The following is a 20,697-nucleotide window of genomic DNA, read 5'->3' as shown; positions in this document are numbered from 1 at the left end:
GGCTGTCGGAAAACAAAGCCATTTCAGAGTGTGCCTTGGAAAAGAGAAACCACTGTTCTGGAGATGGTGGAGAGGGAGAGCGAGCTCCTTCTGAGAGACAGAGAGCTGTGATTTGAGCTTAGCTTTTGGCCGGAGAAGAAAGACACTGAGAATATGTGTTGTTGGCAAAGCAGAGGGGCAAACAACCTCAGACATCTCCGATGGAACGGGAAATGTGCTTTTCCAGAGTGTTTTAGATTATGGGTTGTCTTTTGTTTTATCTTGTACTCATGATTTTGTGCTCAAAAATGCAGCATTGTCCGATACAATTTGCCTCATGGACAATGATGCTCCCTCCTCCCCGTCCCACATTTACTTTTCCTAATCACCATCGACTCCACTCCAAACATGCATCCCTCCAGGAGTCTAAAGATGCTTCCTCTTCTTTTGCCCGAAGCCGTTTAAGGGTTGCAAAACCACAGAGATGGTGTCTGCATTTTGGATGGAATAAAAAAAACAAAAACAGGAAAGCTACTTTTAATAACTAAAAGTGGTTCATAGAGAATAGAGTCGGATTGCAGTTGAGTTAGTGTTAGTTGGGGGAGGGGGGGGAACCTAAAAAAATAAATAAAATCAACAGTGCTGTAGTTTCGCAGAGTTAGTTCTGTGGTCTCTTTGTGGTTTGTGTGCTGAAAGGACATCTAAGATATCAGTTAACAAATATGAGTCGAACACAGACTTCCCCCAGCACCTCCATGCACACACAACAACTTCTGAACATGAGAGCAGAACAATGGAAGAAGAAAAGGAGAGTTGGAGGAGTGGGAGCGAGGGACGACAAAAGTAAGAGGTTTCACTCACAGGATAAAATATTCTAATAAGATAAGCATGGAGCACAGCCGAGGAGGGATGAGTGTCTGCATTTGAAGATGCACGAAGCGGACTAATTGAGATGAATACATGAATATATCAGCTTCATCTAGCAGTGACGGGTTCAGCCCCGTATCCAATGGTTACCATTCACTTGTACAGCCACGTGAGCAGCCCTCCCTCTAAAAGAAAGTCCTTATGCCCCCCCCTTCAAAACACCCCCACTCTAAACAAACTCCTCTGTAATAAACGAAAGGCAATAACCAGCGACAATAACGCTGTGCCTGCTAACCCTCTGTGAATGAAATATCCAAAGGAGAAGTAGCAGAGGCAGCCTGGATAGATTTGCAAAGCAAGCACAAAGTCATATATTACACTGGCACTCTAATAAACATGGGGCTGTGTTCCCTCACGGGGGGGTGGGGGGGTTAAATCTCCTTATCCCAGGCCATGCTGCTCCACCGGTGCTAACCTGACCTGTTAGCAGGGATGACTTTGAAAATGGAATCCTTTAAAGCCTACTGCTTAAAACTCTAATCTGCAACATCAATGACATTTACTTGAAGCTGATTTTCTATGTCAAATCTTAAAGCATCATGCCATTCAATGCATTTTGTTAATTGAAAAACACGTCTTATACAGGAACTTAATAACTACATCCAAACAAAAGCTTTTAGTAAACACTTTGAGACTGTATCCTCTAAAGACATGACACAGAAATCATAGCGAGGGCGTTTTTCCTACCACTTCAAGAGTTTATATGTTTTCGTTTCCCAACCACACAAATCATTATTTCAGGTTTTTGTGTGTGCTACACTGTGTGCTAAATATGCAACAAAACAATTCTTTGTTCTTGACTAACATGTATTCGGGAGAGTCCACAAAATCCTGCAGTGTGTCTCTCGCTTGTAATTAAAATATTTCAGGGTGAATTTACTGAGGGAGGTTACCAGATGTTAACAGTTATCGTTTCTCAACAGAAAAATGCATTTAATTGCGAGCTGGAAAATGTGTGAGTTATTTGGATCCCTATGATCTGACAATCAAAATGCCTTTGTCTTTCTCCAAAGTACCGCGCTGACAAATGCAACCGCCTTTTTTTCCAAATAGCTGTGATTTGATTATGGTAATTTTATGTTAACTCAAGCAGATGACATTTAACACTAGTTTTTTTTGTTCTAATTATTGTTATTACACTACAAAAAATTGTGATATACACCTGCAACTGCTTAAATGTAATAGACTCTGTGTAAGCTTTCATTCATGTATGTGTTTCATGTATTTCTAATGAGAGTACCTGCGTGGAATCACACATGTGCACACATATGTTAAGAGTGTTTACGTCTTCTGAAATGTAGGGGAGGCAGGGATATTATGATTCACTGCAGCCGGGCCAGGGATTTCAACCTTGACCTTCAACTATCCCAAGGGCAAATAAAAGGAGAAGAAGAAATGCAGGAGAAGACTGTATTGCATACATACCATTCAACAGAGGAGGAGTCCTCTGGGGGGTCTCTAGATATAGGGGTGCATAATGTGTAGGTTGGCGAGCAAATAACAGCTATACAGAGGAGAGCCCACGCAAAAGAGAATAAATGTTAGAGATATGCAACATGCCTCCTCACCCTATAAGCCTTCCAGGTGAGAGCACTGCAGGATTATTATCCCACAGCCGCACATGCACTTTGTCAGATATATGCTTTGTTTCTCAAAGACTTGGTCAGCACCTATGTTTAAATGTGTCAGGAAAAAAGATCTTTCCATTACAGATTTATCCTCTAATAAAAATCACTTTGTGTGTGCTTTCAGCCTGGAGAGAAAAAAAAAGAATTCTGAGAAATAGGACTGGATTTTTCTCGCAAAGTCAAATAAACGAGGTGACAAGAAAGAAAACAACCTTGCTGTTTGCCGCAAGTGGGCATTATATATGTCACTGAAGCAATCTTCTGGAGGCGAGATAGTAGCCCAGCACTCTGGTGGAGAAGTCTGTGTGTCAGAGACCACGATAGAACACTGAGATGGAGAGTGACAGCTGTCAGTAGGGATCAGGCTTACCCTGCCCACTACACAGAAAATCAAGGCAGAAGACGAGTGCATGACGACAGGCTGCTTCTGTTTACTGCCTCATGGCCTTACCCCTTATATAGAACTGGGACACACTGGCCCAACTACCCTCTGAAAATATATCACCGAGCAGTCATGGTACATTATTTCAATGAGGGGAGAATGGGAGACAAAATGGGGGGACTTTTTTGGCTCCACTGGGGACGTATAAAGACTGTCTGAATATATGAGTGTGTGTGAGTGTGAGTGCGAGTGCGTGTGTGTGGGTACATATGCTTGTCCCTTCCTTCTTTTCCCGCTCTGTTGCTCGTTTTCTCCATTATATTTCCTTCGACTTAAAAGCCTCCTGTCTAAAATCACTTCTCTCCTGACTCTAACCCCTAAACACAGTGCGGCCATTTTTCTTCACAAACAGCTCATTCCATATCCTGTGTTTAGACAACGCAATGAAATACAACCAGTTTGTTCGCTCATACACTTGGGGGGTGGGAAGTTGTGTGCCTGTGTGAGTATGTGTGTGTACATAGGGGGGGTGGGAGTGCTGATGGACAGCACAGGCTGGTGCCGGCCTGCGGTTTAGATCAGTGCAGGGTTATCATTACGGAGCCCCTGCTGTGTTTCCGCGACCCCTTGTCCATGAGTTCTGACCTTTAACCCCCCCACGACTCCTGTCAGCTTGACTGGGATAGACGGGGCCGTGTGGACGGGATCCCCTGCAGTGACACCAAGGCAAGGGGACACACACACACACAAATATATACACACATGCACCATTTGTTGCTTACTTTACCCACACCTTTTGTTGCTTATTCAACCCCATGGATGGAGCAGAAGTATAAGGGTGGGGGGGGGGAGGGGTTAGTGGAGTGATCAAGGAAAAGTCAACAGAGCCACAGAGTCAGAGTAGGAGACCTGGGGTGGACAAGAAAAAAAAAAAGAAAAGACAGACTGCCAGAAGATTCAGTGGAATGTCCACTCCCTCGGCATCTTCATCTCGTCTCAAACGTCGGCTGCTGCCACGTTTGACCGTTAATCAGGCCAGATAAGCCGGGTCTTTATAGGCCGAGCAGATTTACACCGCTCTGCTGGCCTGTTAGACCGCATTCCCAGCAGAGACGGTGGGATAACGCACTCACATCTTCTAGGTGGGGATAAGCTGGCCTAAAGGGGCCTCAAGGCACACACATGTACACACACAGGACTCTACTGTACCAGACGAGCAGGAAAAGTGTGCTCAGAGCAGGTGCAAGCTGTCTCTCTCTCTCTCTCTCTCTCTCTCTCTCTCTCTCTCTTTTGCTCTCTTAAGAAAACACACATATATTAAAAGCGCGTACAGAAACCAAGCATGGTCATTATCTTAATGATAGATGAAGTGTGTCACGGTGAACGCGCAAGCTCCAGTGAAATAAATAACACAAGCTCTTCCTGCTGCAAAGGACAACAACATTAACATAACACCAAGACAAATACTACTGTCGATTACTGCTGACGCGAAAACGTTACCGTATATATGAGCCTAATGATGATCCACAATCAGGCTGGATCCTGCACGTCCAGCCTCCCCTGTGATGGATTTAGCTCTGGTTATGAGTTCACAGTCTGAAACAGTGTGGAGCTCATTTGAAGTATTTTTTTAATGCTTGCATGATAACACACATCAGCAAGAGAGCGTTGTGTAAAAGCTAATCCAGACTAAGGTAAAGTAGATGTTTTCTCCTTGATGTCGGTTCTCACTTTAGTCATGCATGCCCACGCACATGTCACTAATAGAGTTGGCTAAAATATTTATGATGTAATCAGGAGACAATATGTGAAGCAGCACCGCAAACAGGCGGGCCAGGGAGAAACTTGGAGCAGACGCCCCGAACTGCCCAAGGTGTTTTCTGGAGACATGTGGGTGTAATAAAAGCACACGGAAATATGTCTTAAATTCCACTTGATGTGTAGTTACAGGAGTACCCCCCCCCCCCCTTCACTAAAACTGTCGCTTGATAACATCACAGGCTCCATGCTTCCCTGCATTCAGGCTTTGAGGGAGAGTTCACAAATATCGATTGAACTGCTGCAGATCAAAAGAAACACATATGTGAGATTTAATTAAGCATGGATTTTTTTTTTCCTTTCAGAGGGGGATGATATAAAAAAAAGCTATTTTTACTGTAAGAATAAATCATAGCTTGGGTTTACTTTCTTCACATAAGAGAGATTTAGCTTTTTATCTTTTGAAGTGTTTTAAAACTTTTAACTCTTAAATAAGTGCTTCAAATAAGAACCATATATATGCAGATACTCATTAAAAAATGATGTGATTAATGTGATAATAAATGTAAAAGAAAAGAATGGATTTTTAGGAAAGGTTCATTAGTTCCAACTTCTCTGTATCATGCTGTCCTTAGCAAACCTCAGCTAGATCACAAGAGATGATTGGTGCTGAATTGATTCCTTATTTCCCACAATGCCTCTGTGGACCTCCAGGCAGAAGTTCTCTGAAACATTGAGCTTGTTGCATGTTAAGAGCAGACATTGTCTTCAGTAATGTCACAGTCATCTGTTTCAATGAGGAATCAATCAGAGATATGGCAGCACACCAAACTGAAAAACAACCACAACACATGGAATGATTTTAGAAAACAAGTCGCTACAGGAAATGTAGGAAATGACAAGCGAAAGGAAAAAAAAAAAGATAAGTAACATCCAAAATAATAATAATAATAATAATAATAATACTATCATGGGATTATGTGCTTCTGCTGCTACTGATCCACAAGATGGAGAAACAGCGTCTAGACTGCCTCATGCATCATCCCCTTAGATTAAATGTTGCTTTGGTGTTGCCAACATGTGACTTGATTTATTAGGCTAGCTTTATTGCATCATTTTTTTTGCGGTCAACAAATCAGATCACAACCAACAAAATATAAGACTGCCATCTCCTCCTAGCACAGTGGTCCTTTTGAGCTCCTTAATCTTTGAGGACAAGTTACAAATAGTCTAATTTTTATAACTCATACAATCATTCCCTAAAAACTGCTGGCAGAGGGAGTAAACTAGACAGTTTTCTAGATTGGATTTAAAACATTTTGTGGTTTTTTAGAGTGTATTTAAGGAACATTTTACAGAACAGCTAGTGTCACTGTTAATTATAATACAGACACATGTAACATTGTGGATGTGCTTTATTCGTTTTTATTGACAACAATGGAGGTTTTGTGTCAAGGGGTATAATTATATTGTGCTTTGACTTTTCTGTAAATGTGTATCTCTAGGATCAATTGTTGTCTTGAATCTTTTCATGGGATTTGTTGACAATAAAATATCAAATGTCAACAGCCCTACCCTTTACAGTCAAATATGAAGAAGCTTACAGAGGATTTCACTGGGAATCAAACTGTCCTTCATGTAACTAATGATGCCTTGAGGCAACATTCAATGACTGTATGATGACCAGAGCCTTTATAAATACCTTATTATGTATGCAGCATTACACAGCAGTGTCCTACGGGTGCTTACAGATTTGACACTTTACTTAACAACATGATATTTCGAAACTGTTTCCAGGGTGACCAAGCAGAATATATGTCATAAGGAGCTCTGATCTAGAATGAACAACAAGAATTCCATTCCACAGTTTATAAATCTTCATCCAGATCTCTAGTTTGTCCAGTTGTACCTGAAGGACTGACAGAGTGTTGGCTGCTCTTGAGTTTACTCTTCAAAGATACACCTGTGAATTTATTTTGTTGTTGTTGCTGTTTTGTGATATAAAGCAACAAATTGCAATGACCTGCCTTGGCGACGGTTGAAGACAAATCTAGGTAGGTCAGAGACTTCCACTTTTTTATTGGAGCATGATTTAAAAGAGTCTGGAGCTTTACTTTAATTACTTATAATAAGGTGTCTCAGAAACATGCTGAGTATGACAGAAGGGAAGTGTATAAGATGTCTTAAGACAAACTGTATGCAGCATATTTAGAGAAGTGTATATAATAATACCCAGAAGGGAAAACAGTTGATTTACAAGTAAATATGCTGCAAGAAGAATTATCAGCATTATGGGCATTACAAGTTCTTATCAGGCAGACTACCACACTTTTAGATTCTTCTCCATGTAATGCTTTCTTGGTCCTTTGTCAAAAGGAAAAATGTATTTATGGTACTAATTACAGGAGAAGTGGAAATTAGCCCTATAAGTAAAGCGACTTTGCAGGTCCCTTACCTCTGGGAAATAAGAGTCTCGACACAGAGAATGCACTGCAGCCTCCTGATAGCACCTTGAACTGTGCATCACTATAGCTGAAGCAAACTTCCTCAACTCAAGGTTGAATTCACAGAGGATGTTACGCTTCTGATGTTCCAGCACAAACAGGCCCATAAGGTTTTGCAGCTCAGCGCAGTTTACTCTTGTTATGCATCTGATTGTAGAATGGAGCTGTCAGCACCTCGGCTCTCTGCTGCGGGAGCTGTGCTCTCATGTCGACAGAGTTTAGTTCCATACACGTATATAGATGATGAGTTGAGAGGGGAGAGGGCTTCCTCTTGTTCCAGTTTCTGGTGACGCCCAGACTGGACAGTAAGGATACTATGTTCACCTTCTATAACACAACTTTCTCCCTGGAGTGAGGAATCAACAGCAGCTTTCCAGGATGAAAAAAAAAAAACATCCCTGAGTGTTTCCACACTGTGTCAGAATATTATTTACAAAGTGTGTTAACAGGTGAGTACATATCTAAATGTTTCCATAAGGTGTCATTATTATAAAGACCGATACCTGACACCTTTGTAAACAAATCACAGCAGTTACCACCAAGTATCATCTCTCTTCACTTCAACTGTGCTATTAGTCCTGGTGTTTGTTTTGTAATTGGATTTTTTTTTTTTTTTTTTTTTTAAATAAAGCCAAATTTAAAGAGGACATATTATCCCCCTTCTCCACCTTTTCAAACAGTCCCCTGTGGTCTAAATGAAACATCTGTGCTGTGCTTTGGTCAAAATATAACATGAATCAAGCACCAGAGGAGGTTTGTGACCCTGTATAAACCAGCTCTCTCAGAACGCTCCGTTTTGGTGTGTCTGTCTCTTTAAATGCAATGAACCCCCCTGAGTTTTCCCAGTAGACATCACTCCTTTGCTAGCGAGAATAAAAATGGCGGACCTGCGCAAAAGTTTTGTTCTAGGCTGGAGGTGGAGTTTATGGGTGGAGATACCAGGGGAGGAGAGGGGATTAATTTACCAGAATCCAACTTGTGACATCACAAGGAGAGCACATTTGAAACAGAGCATTTTTCTCTGTGCTGTAAGACTTATGCAGACCACAAACAAAGGACTGGATGGGTTTATTTCACATTTTGTGGGTCAGTAGACTCTCAGGCTACCCAAATATATGTTCAGAAACACTGTAGAAGATGATTTTTCATAAAATGTCCCCTTTACCACAAAGGGGAAATTTGACCCTTGAATTCATACATGGATACAGCCATGGAGCACCAAGATGCTTTGCTCTGCAGTTAAGTCTGGAATACATTGTACACTTCGCAGCTGCTTTTAAAATTAGTTGCTTTCCTTTAACGCGTCTGAGCAGCTTCAGTGACCACAAAGACTTTGTATTACCCTCACAGCTTTATGTCCAGCTGACCTGCTTTTGCTTTTGTAATTCAAAAATGTATTAAGTTAAGAAGCACTTGACTAATATGAATTAAAGATTGGGTTTGTATCCTGACCCACAATTCCTGCATGAATGCCAGCTACCTCTGTGCCATACACACAGCACGGCACCTCCAGTTGTTGCTATGGAGCCACTGCAGCAGCCATTAATATACAGTTTTTAGAAGGAAACTCCCGAGTGTGACTGTGTGTAACTGAGTGTGAAACAGACATTATTACTCAGATTGCTCAGCCATGCTTCTCTGGTTAAATGAAGGTGAGAAAGCTAAATATGAAGCATAAATCATCCTTTGTGACAGACTTACAGGTGATGTAGTAGTTGACGTTCCTCTTGAACTCCAGGCCCATGTAGTTCGGGCTGAACTCCTGGAATTTGATGGTGAACTTGATGTCCTTCTCTGGCTTGTTACAGTTGACCAGGACATTAGGATCCAGGACTGTACTGCAGCTCTCTGCCTGCTCCCTTTTCACCAGATACAGTTTGAAGAACTCATAGTCTCTGCCCTGGTCTGCCTTGGGACAGATGATGTCCAGTTTGTCCCCGATGTCGGGGTAGATTATTAGGCCCTTTCCAGCCAGAAACCTGAGGGAGAAGGGGGGGGGGAGGACACAGTGTTACCATCACATAAAGGAAGTCTTGAAAAGCACCTACATAATTCAACAACAGTTTATACAGGCGTAATACTTTGAGCTGGAAGAGTTATGGGTTTAGATTTGTCTGGCATGGGCTTTAGGCAAAGTGTAGTTCATTTGGCTCCACTAAAAACTCTGCATGTCGCAGCTTGACAGCATTCAGCGATTGTCTACAGACCGTTTCACACAAATCCTCTAAAGTTTCTTTTCATTCTTGGATCTGAATCAAAGCATACCGAAAGAGTGCAAGGAGGGAAACAAAATGGCCTGACACAAAATGGCTGCCCCAGAAACGACTACAGATAGGATTACATCCAAAGTATGCCATAGATTATTTTTTCATATTTTTGGAGTTCCATATAAGTCTGGTTGCTCCTCATAATTCCCTTTTCGCTCCCACTTCAGAGGGCTGCATTTCTTGGAGGAAAATATTGCTCGGGGGTCAGACGGGAGGTTAAGGCTTCCGGGTTCATCTTCCCTCTGCCATGATCATCGAGTAGAGGATTTAGATAATCCATCTGGCCTTACTGTACCTCTCCACCTCGCTCTCTGCTGCCAACTCAATCAGATCAGCGCTTGTTCTCTTTTATTCACAAAAGGTGGGGAACAGGAGGAGACCCACTGTGTGTGTGTAAGTGTGTGTGAAAAGAGGGGGCGGGGGTATCTGAGTACTTGCAGTGTGTTTGGGCAGTGGTGTGTATGTTTATGCCCGTCTGTGTGTGTGCGTGTGTATGTGTGCGAGTCGGTCAGCAAAATGGGCTGAGGTTGCGGTCTGATGGGGGGGCAGACGGGCTGAATCATTGTTCTGGACTTGTTTGAGGCTTAAAATGTCAACATGGTTCAGCTCTGCTGTCCCAGTTAGCCAAGCATTAACCCAGACAGCCGGACTGACCACGGGTGTGTTGATGTACTTGTGTGTATGTGTGTGTGTTGTGGTCGCAGACAGCGAGCACAGCAGCGGGGCTATCTGCTAGATCTGCCCATGCCAGCGGATTTAAGCAGGATTTAGCAGCGCGCAATGCATGTGTTGTTCTTTCTGATCCCTTGTGTTTTAACAAGACATCAGGGGGCCGGGCCCCTCTCTGTCTCTCCCTTCTTTTTTTCTTTCAGAGAGCAATCTCACCTTATCTACAGTCCCTCATTTCATCATCACACACATCATTTCACCACTAAATAACTGGCTCTTCAGACAGGCCGGGGAAGGGAGGACTCTGATGCCTCCTGTAAGAGACTGATAGAGGAGTGTGTGAGAGTGGGGGGGGGGGGGATTACAATCGCCATCCTTCCTCATCTGATGTTAAACACTGGCTAACGGCCAGCCATTGTAGGAAATGATCATTTAAAAAGTCCCATTTTCTGAATAAATACCCCCCCATGAAAATGAACATGATTGGATTAACATTCAAGGCCATTCTTCTTGGACAGGGACATTAGCAAATAAATGACTTCATTCACAAAAGAGATAAATGCAACATCAAATTTGCAAAACGCTCAAAATCCCATCCGTCAGGCCCCCCATTTTTCCCCCGAAATATGATGTCATGATAGCGAGTGTGGATTGGATCTCTAATACAAGGCTTGGGAGCCGGGTGAGACGTTATTTCCACGCTATTGTCTGATGATCGTGGGGGTGAGGAGGGGGCCCGGGGTGAGAGGAGGGGTTGCGCTAATTCAAGGGCTGATAAGAGAGAGAACGCCGGGTAGCCTTTGTCCAAGCCACCCTAACAATTTGCTGCCTTTCAGGAGCGACACTCTGCATATGCCTGTGTGTGTGTGTGTGTGTGTGTGTGTGTGTGTGTGTGTGTGTGTGTGTGTGTGTGTGTGTGTGTGTGTGTCTGTGTGTGTGTGTGTATCCATAGGCCTACATATGTTTTCATGCATACACTTGTGTGTGTGTCTGTGTGTACACCATGCCAGGGTACACGTGCGTGTGTCTATGAAGACACAGACACAATCAGTCTCTAATTGGATCTACAAGATGCATCAGTGAGGCATAAACAAGTTTCCATGGCAACATTAGGCTTTGTCGCTGACCACCCCCCTCTCTTCCCCATTTTCTCTCCATTCCTCCCTCGATCCCCCCCAATCTCAGCCCCCTCTATTTCAACTCTACAATCTCATTCCCTCTAGCTTTATCCTTCCCTCTCATTCACCTCCTCAACATCTCCCTCATTCTGTCTTCTCTTACCCGCCTCTCCATCCTCCCCCTCACCACCCCCACCCCCCCCAAACACACACATGAAAAACACCTACAGAAAAACAAGCATCAAACACGAGAGGGGGGAAGAAAGACCGGGCAATCATGGATGTTGATTCGTTTCACTCTACAAGTTGGAGTTTTTTCTTTTTATTTGTAAGCGTTGTCAACTTTTTTCAAATGTTTTATCTCACATGTTAAAAAATTACTTCAACACCCGTTGCTCAAATAAAACATTGAGCCTTACACCCCCAATTCTTGTTTTACAACCCATTTATTCCATTATCAAAGAGCCATAACAATTTAGATGAATAATTAAGATTTCCAAAATCATAATATCTTAATATCCCTGAAGGATTTAATCACAAGCCGGCCCCTGTCATTGATTCAATTTTCCGAGCAGGCCTCCTACTTGGCGGTTAGATAGCTATCCTAAGTGAATTCTCTGCTTCTGTTTCCCAGCCTTTGTTAACTGTCTGCTATAATGAGGCTCTGGCTGCTGTGGAGGTCTGGAAGCGCCATCGCAGATGGGAAAGAAGCAACATAAAAGAAATAGGGCAGCAATTAGTGTTTAGCCCAGTTTAAAAGCCCTCCACTTGGCAAGCTGCAGCCCAGCTCCAGTCCAGGATGTGAAACTAAACTGGTGGGTTGGGACTTTGTCTCCCGTTTGTCTCTCTGTTGGCTTAATCAGCGCCACTCCGGTGTTATACACAGCCACGCAATGGAGAGGAGGAGACGAGTGACTGAAGATTATTGTACTTTTGAGAAGGTCGAAAGGGAAAAGGGGGGGAAAGAGAGGTTGAATTGCGTCTTTCATTCATGTTGTCTGGAGACCTGTTGATGGAAGAAGTTTGAGTGCACAGAGGAAGAGCCGCTTGGATACAAACGATGTTTCTGGGAAATGACCCTGAACGGGAGAGCGCCTTTATTCCCCTCATGTCAAACGACGTGGATCTGCCTGGACCAAACAAAATAAAGAGAATCATTTTCAAAACAACCAAATGAGGTTGGTTTTGTTTCATCTGGATGGCTCCTCAGCGTGCTCAATCCTGTAAAGAGCTTATACAAACAGGACTGAGCTACAGCACAGCAGAGAGAGAACAGAAAACAACGAAGCGGAGGAAAAAGAGAGGAGAACCCCCCCACCCCTCTCTTTTTACATTCCACTGGTGAATATGAGCACATGATCTCACATATGCTACCGCCCCCCCACCACCTCCCCGTACACATACACACACACGGATGTGAGAGCACACAAAAGCACTGTGGGGTGCATCCTGGACCTTCCCAGCACAACTTCCCAGCCACCCCTATTCAGACGCCCTGCCCTCACCAACTTTCATATAAAACGCCGCCTACACTCAGGCCCACTCAAAGCCCCTTACAGAGCCTCAAACCAGCCCTTCCCCCAGTGCTCTCCACCCCCGTCCAGTCAACTCAGGCCTCTGCCCCTTGCATAGCACTGGCAGGCTGCCTCGGCCGCTGAATGAACGGACCCGAGACACAGGAACTGTGAAAGAAAGAGGCAGAAACGGCTCATATCCTCGGAATTGTGTCAAATTGATGTGTTCCTCCTGAGCACCAGCAGGAACAGCCATACATATGAATTCAATTCAATTATCCTGAACTACATATAGAGAGATCCCTATCCATACAAGGGGGACATGCCAACACACTGGGGATGCAGGCATACCTTTGTCTTTTTCTACATTTCAGCAGCTCTTAATCTTTCTCTGGCCTTTAAAAACACATAAGTGCATCATATGAAAACAAAGACACACTTCGGACCTCAGCAGCGCAACAGGTCCTCTATTCCCCTAGCTCTCAACACGTAATTATCACAACAGGAAAAGTGTTCCCTCACCAATTATCATATCTCTCTTACATTATACACAAATTCTCCCACTCCCCCTTTTATTACAGAAGACACTTCCCATACAGACCCCATATCTTTAAGCCCTTTCCATCAATATTCCATACGATAGATTTTATGGCTCCTTTGGAAATATGACAGTAATTCACCCACATGACAGGCTAACAGTTGAGTCTGTAAAGAGCACAAAGCCGTTTTATGCAAAGAGCATTGTCGCTGAGCCGTTGGGTTATATATATATAATGGTGGGGATTTACCGCCGATTCACTAGCCTGAGGCCGTCTGTGTTGTGTGTAATCACAGGGTACAAATGCATCCTGTTCTCATTCAAGTCAATCAATATTAAATAATTGTCTGCTAGCAGGAACGGTTTCAGTCTTAAAACCGCTTTCAGATCCATCAAGATAGAGCCACACGCTGGCTGGGCCTCACAATGGAAACATTCAAGCAGCAGCTTCTGAAATGGTTTCCCTCTTGATGTGTGGTTAAGATCCTCCGAGAGATGTTGACACAGTGTGATCATTTCATTCTAGGGAGAAAAAGCACGTATCATCAAACTGTCAGTGTGTTTGCACGGCTCTGGAGAGACTTTCCCCCACATTTATAAAGAAGTAGGGTCACATGAGGTGTCGGCTACACGACTTGCAGGTCTGAAACGGGTTTGACCAGTATTCCTGTTGGATTTTAAGAAACACTACGAGAAGCAGAGCTGGTCATAGTTCTGCTCTCGTAGCCCCGGGGCTCGACCCTTGTGCTTGTATACATAGCTGGCTTCTGTCAGGCTGTCGCATGGGGAAGATGTTCTTAGGAAGGCCTGACTGTAAACACACACACATAAACACACGCCCCGCAGTGTACACAAAACGATTTCCTCACATGTCAAACACGGTAAACAAGTCGCCTCAATGCTGGCGCAGGCCACACACACACACACAGCCACACAAACACACAAGGAACCTGAAATTAAGCAAAACAAGGCCCATCTGGCTCCAGAATTGTTTAGCAAAGCAGGAAGGATTTGACCCTTATTATAGAAAAGCAGGACGAGCTCGCCAACGGGTAGTTGTATTGGATAAACTGTAAACTCTTTCCAAGTTGCATTTAAACTCCAGACTTGGCAACGACGACTTGCTGGAAAGCAGAAAGCTCGGTATTTTGCCTCCATGCTGTCCCCATTAGGGGCGCATAAATGAAGATGTCAGAGGAAAAAAAGACAGACAGAATATCCTGAATTCCACCCCGCAGAGAACAGCTTTTGTACGTGTGAACACAGACACCCTCTCTCTCTCACAGACGCAGACAAACACTCTCTAGCTTCAGTTAGCTCAGTCAACATGCTGGCATGCAGAGCAAATCACATTCAGCGTGACTCATAACAGTTGCACACAGGACGAGTTATATCACACACACACACACGAGTGAGGCAGACACACACCTCTCATACTCAGTTCACCAAACAAGCTCTGTATGCTCGCCCTCGATCACTGTCACATGAGGGACTAGCATAACACCGTCAGTGTCAGTAATAAGCTAACAAGATGACGCCCAGATGGCCCCGCCACGAGGAGGACAGGAGTGGACGTCGTTGCTAGAGGAACAGGCTGAAGAGGACTGTTGAGCGAAAAGGAGTGTCAGAAGTCATTAGGGAGGAGAAAGAGCATAATCTGTTTCTTCTTATGGCCGCTGTGGTTTCTGTCCATGCTGAGCCCATCCCTCTCTAAGAGCAGGGGAGTTAAATGAGCATGGGTGTATGCGGTTGTGATTGAACGTCATCCACGGTATCACTGACAGCAAGAGAAGGCCCAGACCGTCGCTCTCTGAATCTCCACTTATTCATCCGGGAGCCCAGGGACTGAGCTCTTCCAGCTGGAGGCATGGGGGGGGAGAGAGGGGGAGGAAGGAAAGGTTTGCCTCCACAAGACAAGAGAGTTTGGGTCAGTTTCAGTCTGAGTTTAGCCCTCATTCTGGGGTTGCTCTGCGACACAAACACACATAAAGCCTCTTTCCTCCTCTGCTAGCTCCTTCACTGGCCACCACACAACACAAACACATGCACATACATACACTAACACACACACGCACACACACAGCCAGCTGCCTCCCATCACTGAGGAGCAGCCACAGATGGGCTCTGCATGCTCCGTAAAGATCTCTCCACAGGCCCAGTCTACAGTCGCTGCCAAACCCGCCTGGCCCGAACCCCACTGTATGTGTGAGCGTGTTTGTGTGACTCTGTGTGCAGATATACGTGTGGTCATACGTGCTGGAGTGGGTGAGGGTGTGTGATAGCGTGCCAGACACCCCAAACATGCCAGAGTTGGTATGAGTGCGCGTATGGTTGGGGGGCTGGACAGCAGTTCAGAGAGGAATCCCTCAGGACGAGGAGCTGCAGAGTACCGAGTCAAGAGCTGGACCAGGATGCAAGGTTGTAATCAGCGCCGAGCAGAGCCGGAGACGAGAGCATGAAGAACCACCCAGATGAACAATAGCATCTCTCAAACTCACCCGATTGTGTTTTACTCCCACTTCAGGGAGAAAAGGAGAAACTAAAGAGAAACAGAATCCTAACCATAATCAAACCCACACAGCTTGCCCAGCTTGTTAGCTAGCGGACATTTTCTACTCTGTTTCTCTGACCCCATCGATAAGTCCTCAGAAAACATTTCTCAGAACTAAAGAGCCCTTTAATGTTGTAACTTAATGAGCTAATCACATGTACCAAAAAGCACTCTCACACAAACACAAGCAAAACACAGCTAAACAAGTTATTTAAATTCAGTTTGGCCTGTATTCAGCCAGTCATGGTTAAATTCAATTTTTAACAATTGCCCTCTTCTTTCAGCATGGTTTAAAATGACTCCAAGGGACTGACGCTTCAGACTGAATAATGGAGCAAAGTAAAAAGCTCACTGAGGATGACAGTCAGGTTATGGTTTGAAGCTAAAGTTAGCTAATTTTTCAAACTAGTGCTGATGATTTGGCTCTTTGACAGACACCGGGGGGGGGGGGGGGGGGGGGGGGTTAATTCCATGCTCAGCTGTATTTTGGCACCAATACATCTAGGAATCAAATCAGCAAGTGATCAAACACAAGACATCTCCCAAACAAACATGACATCCATTACTAATGAGGGTTTCCCTCGCCCCCACACACATTTTGGGTTATAAACTTATTCCCTTTCTTGCCTGAAGTGAGAAAAGAAAAGTGACACCGCTCTCATATCTGTGCAATGTATAATAACTTGGACCAGCAGCTTGTTAGCTTAGCATAAAGACTAGAACAATAATAAAGGGGAACAGCTTGCCTGGCTCTGCCAGAAGGTAATAAAGTCTGACCAGCACCACCTGTAACACTGTTAAGTGTCCTTTTTACACTACACAAAGGTTTTTGCCAAATTAAACAAATGGGATATTACATGAATTAGTGAGCTTCAAAGATGCTGGTAGAAAGAGGAGAGAGCCAGGCTAGTTGTTCTGCTGTTTAAAAATAGTTAGACAGGTATGGCTGGTATGAATGGGCAAGCAGGGCTAAGCCCTCCCTTTATTCTTGTACAATAAAGATGTCAAATAACTCTAATTATTTTCAACAGATTGTTTTAATTTTGGTGGATCTTAGAGTAGTAGCAGAGCCTAATAGTTACAAGAAAAACAGAAGTTATGTTTACATGGGCCCAGGGACTGAAGCATCCTCTTCCATTCATTTCTGTCAATGGGTCACAGAGGTGTTGTGGCACGCCCTCTTTGATTCACTGATCATCTGGGCACACACTTGACTACTGACACAACTATAGCGTTACAGACCGCAGAGATGCTAAGAAACTAAGTTAGCATTTCTTAACTTTAGAAACCATCTATTTAACTAAAAACTGTTCAGTAAAATAGTTTGATTCTGAAGCTAAAATCATCACTACAATGCTAAATGTGAGCCTGTTTATGGCTGTTTCTACCTTGAGAATAATGCAGCACCCACCACTGCATTTAGACATTAGCTAGCCTTCTATTAGCTGTAGCTTCATATTAAGACAGACTTAAAATGTATGGAAATCTGTAATTTCACAGTGGGCAAGACAGCAAAAAAGTGCATTTCCAAAATACTGAACTATTCCCATTACAGTAATAATATGATACTTGATCCTTGAATTAGTTTTACTAAAGGCAGACTTGGGTTGGTCAATTTTTTTTTGGATATAGATTGAACTGCTTCCAGTCTGAATTTTATAGCAACACTTTATGATCAAGGGGCAGCTGAATCGATATTTTACGAGTCTGTATGTTGTTAACAGGTGTTAATAGGACACAGCTACAGAGGGCCTGGAACACTGGAGTAAAACCAAAGCCTTCCAGAGAGAACAAAGGGAAGACATGGCGCACAGAAAGCAAATCAATCAATCTCTGCCAGAACACGTCTGGCTTTGACAGCATGGTTCTGAACCCCGAAGTAAAAGATAGCATGCAGCAAAGTTCAAAATACTTCCATTGTTCATCTGTCAGTGAGGAAGACAATTGCACGGGAGAGGGAGGGAAAATACTAACACAATATTTATCTAGCGTCCCCTTCCCTCCTGACTCACTCTTTTTTTTTTAATGTATTCCTGCTATTGTGAGGAGTGCTGGGAGATGGATGGGTAGAGGAGTCCGGTAGGTGATATGTGTCTGCTACAAACACAGTGCAGTCAGTCACACATTTCCCCCGTCTGCAATCTCGAGCAACGGCAATAATTCAGTCACCAACAAACAGCGATGGGTTCTCTTTTTTTCATGTGGCATTTCAATTGTGGTGGTTGGTGGTTTTTCTTCTGCATTGTTCTCGAAACTGCTTCCCTGGGAAACTGGGAAAGTCAAACAGCTGACGAGATGTCACCTCATGAACTCTCTCCTAGGTTTCACACACTCGCAAACAGCCACGTTGGCGATCTGACACACACTCTCCTTCTTAAACATTCACTTACTCACTCTCAGTCTCTCTCACACACACACACACACACACACACACACACACACACACACACACACACACACACACACACACACACACACACACACACACACACACACACACACACACACACACACACACACACACACACACACAATTGGAAGGATCTCTCATCAACTGCTAGTCAAGCTCAACGGCACACAGGGCTGTCTAAACAGGCCTCGAGCTGCAACTTCGCACTGACTGTTGCCTTCCAACGCTGGTGACTCTTGATCAAATCACGTCGGACTTGTGGGCCTTCTGATGCCGCTTGCCTAGTCACGGTACATCACCGTAAAATCTAAGGGATTTCCGTAGAGAGTGCGGACACATTCCTCTTAACTTAGTTTTTCATTTGCCCTTCAGCGTCCCAAGGTTTAGAGAGTGTGTGTGGTGCAATAAAACTCAGCTTTAACAGTCATTTCCCTGTAGCAATACCTGTTCTCTGTGCATGCCCGTACCTGGGCCCCACACATGCCTGTTGTGACTGGTCATGCGGTGCTATATGGGGAGCATGTATGACCTGAGGAATTATCCTGTGTTCCAACAGGGACATATGCATGCATGAGTGCACACACACACACACACACACACACATTCCTGCATGTGCAAGTACATTTCATACACATACATTCTTTAAAAGCCAACAGTAGCGAAACAAGAGAAGATAGGCCTCTCTGTGTGCGACTGACAGAGTGAATTACACACTGAGCTAAAACACTAGCTTCCTGTCTCACACAACAGCGCTGGATGGCTTTCAGATGGATTTCGCCGAATCTTGAACAAACAGTGAGTCAATAATGGGGTAATGGCAAATCGTTGAGGAAGAGCATTTCACAAGTGATTTGCAGAAGAAAATGTGTGTTTAGGGCACTTTGCACCACAGTCTGTCACACAGCCATAACAAGGGCGCGCTGCCAATAGGTTCCATTCGCAGGGCTTGACACCAGAGATGCACGCAGGCATCTGAATATTCCTGAGCCCTTACTATGTGACTCGATATACCTCATCATAGGCAGGCCTCAGAGGAGGAAAAAAAGAAAGAAATTCCACTGATGGAAAGCTGATAGTTCTGTCGCTAACGATTCTCGAAGCAATGAAATCAATGACAAATTTGTGTTATGAGCAAACGTACAAGACATTTTAATCCTTCACCACTTTGCTCCTGATATTTATGTCTGTCGCAGGCGCTTTCATTATCATAAAGCGTGTTTAATATTTCTCAGCTGTGTGAGAGGGACTGCCACACTGCAGATGATTGAGTGCACTAGATTTAGTGGCTCTTTCTGTCTCCCCTTGTCTTCCTCCAGCTGTGTCCACGTACTTCAGGACCTAAACACGCGATAGAGTTGACTAGGAAAGAAGGCAACAGAGAGAAAAAGAGACGGGGGGTGGGGGGCACTATGCATGCACTAAGGACATGGTGCCAACCAGAGAGGCCCACCATGCCTCAGTCCCATCTCTCCAGCTGAGGGCTTTGATTCGCCTGATTGTCTCCAATATTGAGACACACAATAAACACAACACTTGGCCGCCATTTGCAATTCTAATCAGACGCTCTCAACTGGCCCGGACAACCCAGCTACAGCCCTCTGGGATATCACTCATCTGACTGCAAAATAATGACACAATCATCGCCATGGCTACGCTCCTACTGCATCCCACGAGCGGCAGTGCAGAGGATATTAATACACAGGAGTGCTTGGAGGACTAAATGAATTAGCCAGGAGATTAGCTGGATACCAGGTTAATGAACGTGCCATGCAGCCAACTTCTCCTGTCTTGCATTTGGGAAGCGTTCATAACCCAGCCCCCCCTCCCACCCCCCAAAATCACTAGCGGCAAGTAGTCGAGCTTGCAGGTCCACACCTGCTTCTGCCCGGCATGTTGCGACAGGATTTCAATAAACCATCTTCTCTCAACATGATTTTCTGCCTATGTAAACTTCAGTTGAGTGTTCCTTGATAAGATAGCAAGTTGCAAACTTCAGCACTATCTGATTTTGACATGCTGTAACGTGAAGATAAACTAGGATGCAGGCTGTAATATGATCCTTATACATCATACAAGTCTGTTGATGCTCAACTATATGAAATAATTTGTTTACCGGATGTTAAGAATGGTAAATGAATCCAGCAAATAAAGATCAGCTTTAAGATAAACAGGGTTTATCTTTAACAAAATGTCCCTAAATCAAACATCTGTGGATTCTAAGAACCCATCTGTTGGCTTTTTCCGCCGCTGTTTTCATTGACTTGACAACATGATGGTAATGGATGCTTCCAGATAAATGAGAGCAAAGTGACATGCAATCACCCACGTTTTAGAAGCCTTGATGTATTTTGCTTGAACAGTCATCCGGAAGATGAGGAGCTCAAATTTATTTCACAAAAATAACAGGCACATCTTATGAAACTGGCTATTTGACTTGCAAATCATTCAGATG

The 20,697-nt window shown here is 44.0% G+C and overlaps 1 protein-coding gene across 1 annotated transcript in view; it reads right to left on the bottom strand.

The window, feature by feature from the left end:
• Positions 1–20,697, bottom strand: part of efnb1 (ephrin-B1) — a 60,268-nt gene that overhangs the window by 25,948 nt on the left and 13,623 nt on the right. Inside the window, exon 2 of the mRNA XM_020629713.3 lies at positions 8,880–9,157. Coding sequence (XP_020485369.2) covers positions 8,880–9,157 — 278 coding nt within the window. The remainder of the gene's footprint in view (positions 1–8,879; positions 9,158–20,697) is intronic.

This window comes from Labrus bergylta, chromosome 9 (genome assembly GCF_963930695.1).
Source record: "Labrus bergylta chromosome 9, fLabBer1.1, whole genome shotgun sequence".
Lineage (NCBI taxonomy): Eukaryota > Metazoa > Chordata > Actinopteri > Labriformes > Labridae > Labrus > Labrus bergylta.
This window is presented reverse-complemented; position numbering and strand designations above follow the sequence as displayed.